This window comes from Rhopalosiphum maidis, chromosome 4, assembly GCF_003676215.2.
Source record: "Rhopalosiphum maidis isolate BTI-1 chromosome 4, ASM367621v3, whole genome shotgun sequence".
Taxonomy (NCBI): domain Eukaryota; kingdom Metazoa; phylum Arthropoda; class Insecta; order Hemiptera; family Aphididae; genus Rhopalosiphum; species Rhopalosiphum maidis.
In genome coordinates, this window is record NC_040880.1 from 44036408 (window position 1) to 44050501 (window position 14094).

Genomic DNA, 14094 nt, shown 5'->3' on the forward strand with positions numbered 1-14094 from the left:
GGCTGTAGTTGCAGACGTGGAAAACGTCACGGCACACGGAACGATTAGCAGTCGGTAAGCCAGGATGGCAAACATAATTTTTTCGTTTTCACATTTCTTGTGGTGGTCAGAAACAGACATTATATACCACGGTCTTAGAATTTAACTGATAACTTATGATAAGCGTTTCAGTGCGGATTACAGAATACAAATACAAAATATGTCAGAATAGACAGATCACTCAGATACCTATGGGCTATGACTGTTTGACGTATGTGAATATATGATATTATAACTAATTTAACTAATATAACTTCAGAGTTCAGATTTTTTTATAAGAATATAATATAAAATATATTATGCTACGTGGTAAGACCGATATACTCATGGCCCATGGGCCACGAAGACTAGAAATTAGGCAATAAGGCTAACCGATTCTTAATCTTAATTGTTCACAGATGAAAGATCTAACTTGAGTATAATATTATATAATTGTCTTAAATCATTGTGATCGTGAGCATGGTATACTATCTGACTAACGTGTACAACATGACTTAAAATAATAACCGGGGCTATGACAAGTAAAATAAATAATAAGTTTACTTGTGCGTCCATGCCGCCAAGAAAATATTTTAAATGTTAAATGTCCCATAACAAAATATAGATTTTTTAAATATTTTGTCATGGGTATGTCCTATTTATTTATGATTTGTTTAATATTTAGTATTAAATTCGAATTTATTTATTAGTTATTAATTTACTATTAAGATTATCAGATTATTTATAACAGGTCCCATGGGCCGACAATTAAATTCTATGGCAGTCCAGATAATTTGAAAAAAATGTTTAAGGGCCAGATAAACCTTAAATGTTAGTTAATAATTATTCTATTATCGTGACTATTGTAAACAGCGATAAATTCCATCGTGATTCCAAATACATAAAAAAAAATATCAAAATATCTATCGTGTGTGAAAAATCAGAATTAAAAAAATATTTTTGGCGACCCAATTATTTATCCTCCACGGGTCGAATTTGGCCTGAGGGCCGCCTATAGCCGAAATGCGACCACTGAACTATACTTAGTTATTATTGTACCCAGTTCTCAGTCGCCACGATTTAAATTATAATATCTTAAATTGTGCCACTCACTATGATTCCGTTATTGACTTTAGACACTAGATGGCGCTGCCGTTACGATTTATGTTTTTAATTTATTTTTCATGGTTCATCGCGTCTACGTTACCGCTGCGTTGGATAATAGCTTCATTATCAAGTTTTCATTTTATTATTTTCTTGTACGCTCATTTGCTTATTGTAATCACTACTACAGATTAAATATTTTCCAAATTAAAAATAAAAAAGGTAGTCAAGAACTCAAGTGGGTACCGGCGTTTGCCGGTACCGCTTTACCGATTAGGTGTTGAGTGGGTCACTATTATAGGTTAGATTTAATTAGTTATTAATATTTAATAATTATAATAGTATATATTTTTACCATATTATATCGACTTATATAATCCGTAATATAATAACATATAATATATCTATAAATACCGTAAAATAGTTTAAATAGATAATTAAATTTCTTAAAAATGTCATTACGTACTTATAATAATATAATAAAATTAATAATAATAGAATATTATACGTACATTTTTGATTTTCAGCGAATAATATTTTTAAATTATAACAAATTAATAATAAATATCATTATTTATTGTTTAAAAATTAATTTCGCCCAAATTTAAACTTAAAACGTTCATACAACATAATTTTATTGTCTTTAGATATTTTTTTAGATTTTATGGTTTGTCAGTATGAACTACTTTATTAATTTACTTATGAGAAATATTGTATTAATTATTCAAACCTTAAATATAAAAAAAATAAGTTTTTATGAATTTCTAATGATAAAATAATTGGAAACTTTATTTTTTTGACGTATTTTGTTCAAATTTTAATTTGAAATGTATGAATGCATGAAAAAAACTGCAAATTTATATTTTTGATATTTTTATACAGATTAGAACAATTTATGTGGAATTTTGTTTTTAATTTTCAAAAATGTTGACCAAACGAATAATTTTTTATCGACTAAAAAAATTTGTTATGCCTATAAAGTATAAATGCATAATACATATTGTAATATATTGTAACATAAATGAAAATTGTATCATGTAATCGAACTAACATTCGGTGAAAAATTCAAGTATTTAATTTTAATATCATATTTTTTTTGAAATTCAACAAAACATCAAAAATTGTTTTAGGAGAAATAATTATTTACGGATGAAAATTTATATTTATCGAAAAAAACTAAAAAAAAAAGAAAATTTTCAAGTTGATATGGTTATTCATTCTCAGGTTATATCAAAAAATTCAATTTGCGTAAAAATATCCGATTTTCTTTATCTTTTTTTTTGTTTTTTTGATTATAAAAATAAGTACTGAGAATTGCTGACTATTTTTACTGGAAACTCAAATCTAATAATACCTATTGTAACAAAATGTTAAAAAAAAATTGAATTGTATACAATAATTGTTGATTATATTTAGTAATTTATTAAATGGTTATATATTGATTCTAATTACTACATAGGTAGGTATTTACAATCAAATACATAACGCTATAATTAATATTTGTACATAACTAATAGTAGGTACTATAGTACTCAAATAGTTGTTATGGCTATTTGTGTTTACTAAAAATACTGTCATAAATCATAATATATATATCAGGGGTGGCCAAATTGCGGCTCTTTTCATCAACGTATGTGGTTTGCAGTCTTATTTACAAAAACAAAATTTTTATTTTTTTGCATACATTTATAAAAAAAAATTTTTTTTTTTTATTATTATTATTATTATTTTATAATTTCATATTTCGTAATTTTATATGTTTATCGGATGTTAGTTATCTTTATTATTTTTGTGTTATAAAAGTACCTACAGATTAGATAATTTTTCTCTTGATATAATTGCATTAATATATGTGGCCCGCGTACATAGTCATGTTGGCCACCCCTGATATATATTATAACTTATTAAGTTTTTGCCTACTTGTTTGTTCACTGCTTGTTGGTATGTTTCTAATATGTATTATATTTATTCACAAAAGTACACACATATATTTATATAATATAAACTATGATATGTACCTATATCTAAGAATTAATAGCATATATATGAACTTATTTATTTGTTAGTATATACTTATGACGTATGTAGGTAAGTAGGTAACATACTAATTGTACTAACTACTAACGTCTAATAGTGTTATGGTAGTTATAGTGATGTTATAAATAAAAACTTGGGTTTGTTAATTTAATTTCAATATAAATATAATTTTAAAATATTATTAATAGAAAGGACAACTGCTTTTACTTCTTACGTCGAAGAATGTAAGAAAACGCAGAAAATAGAAATTAAGAGACTTTTTACTTTTCAAATTTTAAGTGCATGCAATTTTTAGTATATCAATATTATATATGAATATTCTTCATATTTAAAGCCACTTATTACTATTACCATAAAAATGTAATTAAATACAATATCAGAGTCAATTTTGAATTATAAATTGACAATTTTATATCAAAAACTAATAATTTTAAGATTTTAAAAATATACTTATTCATTAATACACCTTGATAAAGTACTGAATAAAAACGTAAACATTTATTTAATGCCATAAAAGAATTTAATTAAGAATCATTTTAAAATGGATAACACAATTATTATAGATATTCAAAAAGATAATATTAAAATTAAATTTAAATACATTTTTCGATGGCACCATATTATACATCATAATTCATAATATTATACGTAGCAGGTACTAAAGGTATATAAAAATTAAAAACGAATAAATTAAAAGTCACAATTATTAAATTATCATTCATGCTAAGAATTCAAATGTTCATGATAGGAAGTGGTAATCAATAGTTTGAAAATCTGAAATATAATAAAATTGCATTATAGTTAAAATATTTACATACATCAAAATAATTTTAAAATAAAATCAAAAAAATTTTAACAAGTTTAAACCAAGTTCTTTTCTTTTGTGTAATACGAAAATTCTTATTATATTTAAGTATACGTAGTAAATATAGTAGCCAGTAAATACTACAGTATTACCTATATTTTTTTTAAATTTAAATAATATTTGATAATTTTTGATATTTGTTTATTGGCTGTGACTTTTTAGTTGTGAACTTATAGTGTAGTCCGTTTATATGATAATTTTTAACAAAACTATAGGTATATATTATGTAATTATAAATTATATATTTAAAAATCTAAACAAGGCACGTACAGGTTAAAAACATAATTCATTACATAATTTGACAAAAAGGATGAGGCCCCCAAATGTTTGTGTACTGACAGTCTGTATTAAAAATATAAGAGGAAATTTGATTACATTTTAGAGGATGCTAAAATATTTTTACTTACAAAACAAATAGTAAGCCAATCAATATTTTTAATAACATAAGGGCTCATATTAGGCTCATTCCCTAGACACCTCATTCATAATCTTCATTCATGAGTCTTAAAATTATGTAATACTATATAAATAACAAAATATAAGCACTCGTTTTTATCGAACGAGTACTTACTACTTAGTAAAGATATAATACAGCTTTAGAGTCATTCTTACTATGTTTGGTTAAGTGTCATTTAACTCAGTTAACGCTAACCGGCTTATAACAGATTTTATTACTAATGGAATTCCGCCGGTTAAGTTTCCGTTAATGCTTAACGTTACAAGAACGGTCCTTAATATACTAAAGTTTAACTGTTTATTTATATTGAAAAATATTATTTAATAAGCCATTAAGTATCATGTAACTGCGGATTCCGGTGATAGTCCATTTAATTATAACATTATTTTTTATTTGATACATCATGTATTTAAATCGGGAGCTGGTACCTTTTGTTTTTAACCGGTCCCATTGCTAGTTACGGTTTCAGTTTTTAAAAATTATAAATTAAGGGTTAAATCAATAATTTTGGTTATTTTATCTTATTTAGTATTTTTTTAATTTTTATATATAAATAAAATTATATCGTATGGCATATATTATTAAGTTACTTAAAATTTTAAATTATTGAAAAATATCTATGTGTATGTACAAAAAATTATTGCTATTTTCTGAATTAGTCTAAAATTTAATTTATAATTTAGAAGTTATATATTTTTGCTACCTATACTGTAGTTATGTTTTATAATAATTTATATTATTTATCTGTATAATTTTTTCATGATAACATTTTTACATTTTACAATAAAAAATAGATATACTTTAATTGTTGTTCTATATCGACACTTACCCTCGGTTAGAATGGCTGCCCGACTGCGCCGAACTAGCCGAATAACTGGCCTGGAACGGACCAAACCCAAAACTGGCGGACTGACTGTTGGCTCCACTCTGGCTGTGGCCACCACCGTGGCCTCCAGAGAAACTTCCCGCCGATGCATAACTTCCCGCACCGCCACCACCGTAATGTTGTGGTTTCTGGTGGTGATGGTGTGGTTCCTGGTGGTGATGGTGTGGTTCCTGGTGGTGGTGGTGGTACTGTGGCTTGTGGTGTTGGGGCCTGTGATGGTACTCAGGCTCGTACTCTTCCTGGTGATGATGGTGATGGTATTGCTGGGACTTGTACGGCTTTTCGTAACCACCGAAGATGCCGAGGAACGGACTGGCTGACCGGACTGGCCTGACCGCCGCGGGGTCGACTTGCACAGTTCGATACATGGACAACATAGGTTCGTTTGCAGAATCAGCCATCACTTGGGTCGACACAAACTGGTTGTACTGGGCTGAAATGCATGTATACATATAATTTAGGGTTCGGTTTTTAATGCTGCTGTAGGCATTAATAGTAAGGTATACTTCCAAAATATTCACATAAATAATGTACCAAAAATATGTGCTAAAAAAACTAAAAATAATTAATAAAGGTATAGGTACTAAAATTATTTATTTATTAAATGTATGGCTTTATGTGACAATGGGAACTCGTATTGAAAATAAATTACTTTTTATACTATAAAGCGGTATCTTAAAAATTAGAAAATTAATATTTTATAATTTTGTATTATTTTATTTTACAACTGGCCATCATTATATTCGTATACCAAAGTCACTTGCGCGCTATTTTACAGGTATTTTTTTAACACACGCTATTTAAAATAAGGACTGATGATTTATGATGATATTTAGAAATGTATATAATTAATAAATTATTGTATTATATTTTACCTGGTTGCACTTCTTCGGACACCGGAACAGGTACGGCTCTAGCAAACACCGCTAGTACGGCGACGAACATAAAGCCACTGTAGGCAAACATTTTCTGTGTTACAGACATGTTTTATTTCCTATATTTTGTTTTCGTGTCGAAGTCTCCTAGGTCTAGCTAGACTTGCACGTTGTGCTGTTGTCGAATGAAAATGAAAACTGTAACATGGCAAAGCAAACCACGCCGTTTTATAATGTTCCCACCAATTTGCAATTAAGGTTTTTTCAATGTTCAAGGATAATAATGATGATGGTATACGTTACAACATATATTATTGGCGGCATATTATTTACGATTCGTGAACCGGTCATCGTTGTTATTTAAAATACATCGAAAATATTTGGTTTTACTACGTCACTATCATATTAAAATAAATGATACATTTTATGGCATACATATATAATACCTATCTTTATATAGCTATACAATAATAACATATTATTATACATTGGTAGGTATGTATTTTGCACGTCTTACAATTAAATACTATATAATTAACTTATACTTCTACGTCTTTAAACATATACGTGCATATTGATTGTTTAATACAAAACGAGTTTATTTATATTATTTTTTTCATTTTTTTATTATTCATATTTATTATAATCTAAAATTATAGCCTCATCCTAGGTCAATAACACTTTCTGTTCATGTTCATAATATTGTTGTATCTATGATATACAAAAATAAATAATTTATACAGAACTTTGTAAAAACCATTTTAGGCAATCTATCAAAAATTACTCTCGTTTATGATAATAGATACTTAGGTACCTAATATTTACTATCTCTGAATGTTATTCAATTACTAAGAAACCTTCAGTTATAAATTACTTTAAAACTGATGGTATTCATTTAAAATTAAAGATAAAACTAATCAGCTATTCTATAAAATATAATTGATAATTTTAAAACAATTATTACTTTTAATAAACTCAACTACGAATGAAAATGTATTTGGATTAAATGCATTTAGATTTTACATTTAGTACCGAAGGTCATCTTTTGTTTTCTTAAATGTACTGATTAATTACTATTATAGTGTTCATCACCGTGTTCGTGTATGACCTCATAAATGAGTTGGTTTTTTCTTTAATGAAATTAGAAATTTTTTAAAAAATTTCCCTGTAGGTACCTAAATGAAAAGACGTAAAGATTACAATAATAATCTACCTTTTTTTCATTCGCTATATCTAATATTAACGGGTCGAGTTTACAACGAAATAAGTAAAAGAGGGTACTATCTCCCATCAAATGATAAATTAATAACTTAAAAAATAATGAGTTGAATAATTACAATAATTAATAATAAAAAGACTTCAAAAAATGAAAAAAAAAATTAATATAATATGTATAATAATACATATATATACTATTTAGACATATATTGTATTATAACATAATAATACATTATAAATATTAAATTATAATATAGTATAATAATTTCGAATTTATTCCTATTTTACATAATAAATTCATGAACTTAAACTTAAGTAAGGCGTTGAATATTGATCATTGATTTTGTTAAAAAAATGTTACCTATACTTATAACTTATAAGTAATTACCAGAAAGAATGAAATTGTTAAAGTATACCTTTTTAATTTCATAATTATATATTTATATTTTTTTTTTAAAAATGGGCATATATACGAAACATGACGATTGTAAACTATACTATTGAGTTTGGGTATAGTGAACTAATAATATATTATGTCATAAATATAGGTATAACCAGCCCCTATTTTTCATGAAAATTCGTATCACACATTTTTTTAATATACAATATACAAAGCCGCGGGGGGTGAAGCCCCTCTTCCACCAGAATTCCTTCATTATATTAATTAGTACTTTTTTTTAGTAATAATTCTTTTTTATTTATTAAATTGTACATTATTTAGTAACTACCAATCTGTTATTATTATAAGCTGAAAATATACTTTGTCTGGTATAAATCTGAAAACAATTAACAAATAATTTATTTTAATATGGGATATATAATTTAAAATTGAATAGATACCTATGTATCCTTAATAGATTCTTTATAGCTGATTGTCGTTGATGATAAATGATAACTAGAAAAAACACTAAGAAAATATTCTTTTTTTTTAAATTTGAATAATGTATATAGTATATAGATACAACCTATTATCTAGTTAGTAGCAGGGGTGTTCCCATAGGGTATACTACATATACGCCGTATACTCTCAATCTCATTTTTTCCATATTATTGACACGCTCTTTACCGGCTTAACTCCTATAGACCATAAGAAAAATATTCTTATTGTATTAAATGTTTATATTTGCTGATATAGTATACTCTCAAAAAAATAAATGGGAACATCACTGGCTAGTAGTCTTAGATATTAGTATTTACTACATATTTAATATGTACAAACTTCTCGAATCTGTATTGCACACTTCCAATTACAAACTACACACTTTGTGACGGAGTTCACTAAAAAATAGAGCCTGCAGGGTATAATATTAAAAAACTTTTTTTTTGTGGACCATGAAAAATTACCTCCTTTTAGTCGTCGTAATGTTAAATGGTTTCTAAAAATAAAAACTAGTTTAAACAATGATTATATATTTAATACCTACCTTATTGTGAATATTAATAAACTTATAATTTTATTGAAAAATTGGGACCCTCAGGTCCTGAACAATTGTTCAGAATTTACCTTTACGTCATTCGAAATTCCCGAACTTATAACCGCTTACATAAGGTACACAGACCATAGTATAAACATGTCATTAATTCATTCTATTTTTTAATAAACCAGGAAGACAGCATCGACATTCGACGTCCTTGATTCAAATGGCCATTTACGTGGATGGTGCGATATGAGAAATAACGAAAAATCCCAAATGAATCATTCAATTAAACTAAAAGTAAATACTATTAAATTATTCTAATTACACTTATGTGGGCGAGGGCTGACCTTGGTTGTTAGATTTTTTTTTTATTACGTCTAATAACCCCATTTCCTGAATATTTATATACTTATTAGTAAATATAAGTGTTCTTCTTCCTAGTTTCTGTATTTCCATAAAGTTTATAGATTATCTGATTACATATGAAAGCATTATGGACACATTATATATATATATATTCAATTAAGAATAGGTAAATAACATTTTAATAGAGAATTACTAGCATTTTTAAGCGTATCTATTAGAATCCTTGACATCTACTTGTTGTCCTCGTTTATAACAATATAATAATATAAATGTATTGGCACTTGGGGTTGCGTAGTTCAAGCTCCTACGGTTACAAAAATGGTTAATACATAACTTTTACAATGATATATTATATTATACGCATTAATTGAATACTGCATTACATGTACAATTACAAGAAGACAATTAAAAAAAAATTGTTGCTCATTTTTTCATTATCTTTATAGTAATAATTGAGTACCGCTGTACTAGCCACCAGGTATATATATATATACGCATCTTTATATTTTGTTTTTGTTGATTGACCAATGTTTAATTAAAATATTATTAAGGTATCATCTACCTACTATATTTATGTATACATACCTATATATAGTTATTTTATATACTTATCTATTTATTTAATTATCTTAGCTTATATAATTATATAAAAGTGATACATGCCGAAGTGATAGACAATTATAATGATATACACGTACTACAAATTACAATTATTATAGATATAGTAACTATTCTTTATTTTATTGAAGAAAATTTTCCTTGTTCACTAAAATAAATAATAAATTATAATTATTTACTAAAGATTAATGAATAAAACATTTAAATCATTATTTATGTTTTTTGACTCTGAACAGTTTGAACGGAGTAATGTAATGCATGTGTGGTTTTACAATGATATTAATTTCTGATTGTATTGAATTGAAAGAAAAAAATCAAAGTATTTTTCAAAATATGTTTAATCGGAATCTTTTTAAATAAATTTTGGAAAAATGAGAATATTTTGGTAACACCGCTTTTTGACAAAATGTATTTAATTTTTTTGTTGCACTAAAAAAATGAAAAACTATAGTAACTTGACATTTTCAATTATAAATATTTATATTAGCATTTTCTATAATTTTTCAATTATTTTAGTTATTTCTTACTTTTTAGACATTTGAACATTCTATACAAAGTTCCTCCTACAGTGAGATTTACAATGATTAAAAACATGTTAAGGTATAATTTTTTTTATAAGCATTTGAAGTTCAAATTTTGATAACATTGAATAAAAATTAAATTTACATACTTATTTTCAAAAATTTAGATTTTTTAATACCATTTAAGAAGTAACCCGAAACGATGAAATATAATTTTTTACGAATAAGAATTACTTAGGAACTCTTTTCCGAAAATTTTTTTAGACGATGAAATTTTTGATATAATTATAGTATCTGCCTATATTAAAACATATTTTTAGTATTTTTTGAAGTATTTAAGAATTTTTAAGACATTTTCTTTTTATATGATATTATTATAAAAACCTATTATAACCTTATTAAAAAAATACCTTGTTTGTATACGAGTTTAAAGGTTAGGCTTTTTTAACTGATTCTTTTTTAATATAAAAAAGTTATATCTACATGATTGGATAAAAATACTAAGATACTCATATTTTTAGTTTCATGTTCCGAACTAAATATTATCTATATTTATATAATTTCTCACTGCCCGAGCATGCCATACTTTTGAGAAATTCTAATTAAACCCATTTTTATTCCCGACAATTGACTAAAATATTATCCTCAATCCTGACTATATACCACTAAAATAATCTATGGAGTACATAGATGAACCGATTAATGCTGTAACACAATGAAGAATTATATACATATTATGTATTATATATCATTTTAAATTCGTACACCTGTATATTGTCAATTTAATTGAATAATAGTTAACATTATAGTACATAAATAATAAGATAACATATATATTATTATAATTTATAACTATAAACACCAAGCACGTATCCAGGATCAATTTTTGGGAGGGGGGGGGTTAAATTATTTTTAATACATGAACCAAAAAGTATGTACTTTTTGTTATATTATAAATATATACCTATACTTAGAAAATGTCTGGGGGGTTTGAACCCCTAACCCCCTCTGTTTACAGGCCAGATAAACACAATAAGAGCATACATTTTTGAGTTAAAGAAAAAGGAAAGCTAAATAGGTACATTTTTTATATATACATGTATAAACTTTATATACTAAATTACAAATTTAAACTATGCGTAATCATATCTGCAATAGGTGCCTAACAATGTAAATTTATTTATTGTTATACAAACTTTTAATATGTTAATTAATTTTCGAATCTAAAAAAAATACGATGGATAGGATAGGAGGGGAGGAGGGGTTAGCCCTAACGTTCGGGCTCCTCCAATATGTCCAATATTGCATTGAATTAATTGTTTAAGAATATGAGTGTATAATAATGTAAGTATATCTATGGATATAAATTATAAACATGAAATGAACAATGAACACTTGAATAAACTAACAATTTCTAACTGGTGCATTCCAAAAATTATGTGCGATAATAGTACAGGCCAATTGCCCAAGTTTAAGTTTATATTATTTTTATGATTTTATTACGTGGCCGATAAGAACGTTGTAAAACGTCTACTGCGCAGAACGCCACATGCGTCCTATATAAATTTAACACGCGTGTATTATTTTAATTACAAGTAAAATGCAAAATTAATTGAAGTATTGAATACTTTATACTTCCGACTTCGTGTAGGTATTAGGTACCTAATAAATAAGCTAACTCCTTACAATAATGTTCTATGCACTATTGGCATTTAGTTTTGCGGTTATGAGCGCAATAAGATGTAATCTGTTAGAAAACTTGAAAAGTTCAGAAAATGTTCAGAATAAGTTTACAATTATGGAAACGTTAAGTACTATCGGTGACTTGGACAATATTCAATTTATGTGTACAAATGACGAATCAGAAACAGGTATAAACGAGCTTATATTTTACTGTCAAGAGTTAATAAAAGAAAAGGATAATTATTTATCGTTAAGATATGTTATAGACACAAAATTTAACGAGATACGATCTAGCCTGATAAAATTGATAAATTTAGAAAATAAAGCAATTGTTTGTAGAAGTATAAGGCATTTGTTTCCTATAATCATGTATGGAATATTTATTAATGACATAAATGGATCCATAGAGAAAGAAAACAGTAGAATGCATATGATGAACAAATTATTTAAAAAAAAATTGGATTTTTTGAATAATAAAAATTCAAATATTGAAGAAAAACTTCAACAAATAGAAATATCAATGATGAAAAGTGGTAGAATCAACAAAAAACTATTAAGCAAAAGACTAGAACAAAGCGAGGGAGAATTTGTAGAAATCAGCAGCAGTTTACTGGAAAAAATCAAAACAACAGTTCAGCTTATTTTACCCTTTATCCAAGAACTTGATTGTTTTCATAATTTGTACAAAATAGACAAAGTGATGACTACGAATAAGTTTGATTTTAACGCATTGTTGTTATTGATTCTTGACGAAGTAAAGACTATGTACAAGACAGAGTGTTACTTTAACGTCGACGCCGCATTAGTCCTTCAGAACGGAGACGGAAGATGGATAATCGAGCCCAAGTACGATTCGACCCCACTGCTTGTTGGAGAAATTTATGGGGTGTCCGAGGTTATACAAAAGGATTTGCAATCGTTGTTTGTGAAATTTTTTTTCGCAAACAAACATAATAAGCAGTTTTCGTCGCATTTTCAGGAAGTGTCGTTGGTGTTCTTCCATACGTTCAACAAGTACTACGATCCCAACATCTGGAGATTGATCGGCGACGAGAACATAGTGGACTATGAGTCTGATTCCGCCAAACCGATAACGACTTCAATTGATAAAGTCGCATCGAACCTATTAAAAAATATCCAAGGGACCATGGACGGACTTACCGCGTTTGTAAAGAATAACATTAGGTGCCGGTATTGCGCGTACTTAAACCTCATGATAAAACTTAATTACTGTAGTTTGCGTGTATTAGCGGAAAACGTGCAGGAAATCCAACGGTTAATGAACGAAAAGTTGCAGCAAATTGAACAGGACAACATTTACAACTTACTCTACTACCAAATCAAGGAACTCGAGACTACCGAGTGTTCTATCGATAATGACATCAGTAGTGTCAGTAAGATTGATGAGTTATTGGATAGAGACGATGATAATCAATATTTTCGAAGCGTCTACGCCATGTACTGGAACCAGAATGCTCAAACCATCGCCATGGCGATCGAAGTTTTGTATGATTATACGCCAAGTCTGGGATTCATGGAGGAATTTCATTCGATGTTACAAGAGATTCACCAGATTCAGGCCCTTCCTGGTTCTGACATGAAATTCGTCAAATACTTGGTTAAGTGGTACAAATGGGGCGAGTTGGCATACAAGGACCACTGTCTCCTTAATAAGTATAGTGACAAATTGTCTACTTTTAGCAAGAACATGACATTGGCCTGGAATATCTTGAACGATAACTCCAAGGAGAGATTAACCTTGGAATGGATAATGAAGATGATTAATACTCTTTACGATGACTTGATAGATGATTTAATGATAACCAACGAACATTTTTCTTAATGCGTAATTGGCGAAAATATAAATGAAAATGATACCTTATTATACAAAAACAATAATAGACGCAGTTAATGTCACAACTAAAATATTTTTATGTTTAAAAAAAGGTAATTTGTATCATCTGTCATCTTTACATATTATAGAAAATATGTTAATTATCAAAAGGCAAACAGATGCTTTAGTAGGGA

The 14094-nt window shown here is 27.2% G+C and overlaps 1 protein-coding gene across 1 annotated transcript; it reads right to left on the minus strand.

The window, feature by feature from the left end:
• Positions 1-3646: 3646 nt before the first annotated feature.
• LOC113557113 (protein disconnected-like) lies at positions 3647-6447 on the minus strand. Its single transcript, XM_026962425.1, has 3 exons — positions 6243-6447; positions 5311-5800; positions 3647-3933 (listed from the first exon to the last, which is right to left on the minus strand). The coding sequence occupies exons 1-3, from the start codon at positions 6349-6351 to the stop codon at positions 3918-3920; spliced, it is 615 nt and encodes a 204-aa protein (XP_026818226.1). The 5' UTR covers positions 6352-6447; the 3' UTR covers positions 3647-3917.
• Between the last annotated feature and the right edge of the window lie 7647 nt (positions 6448-14094).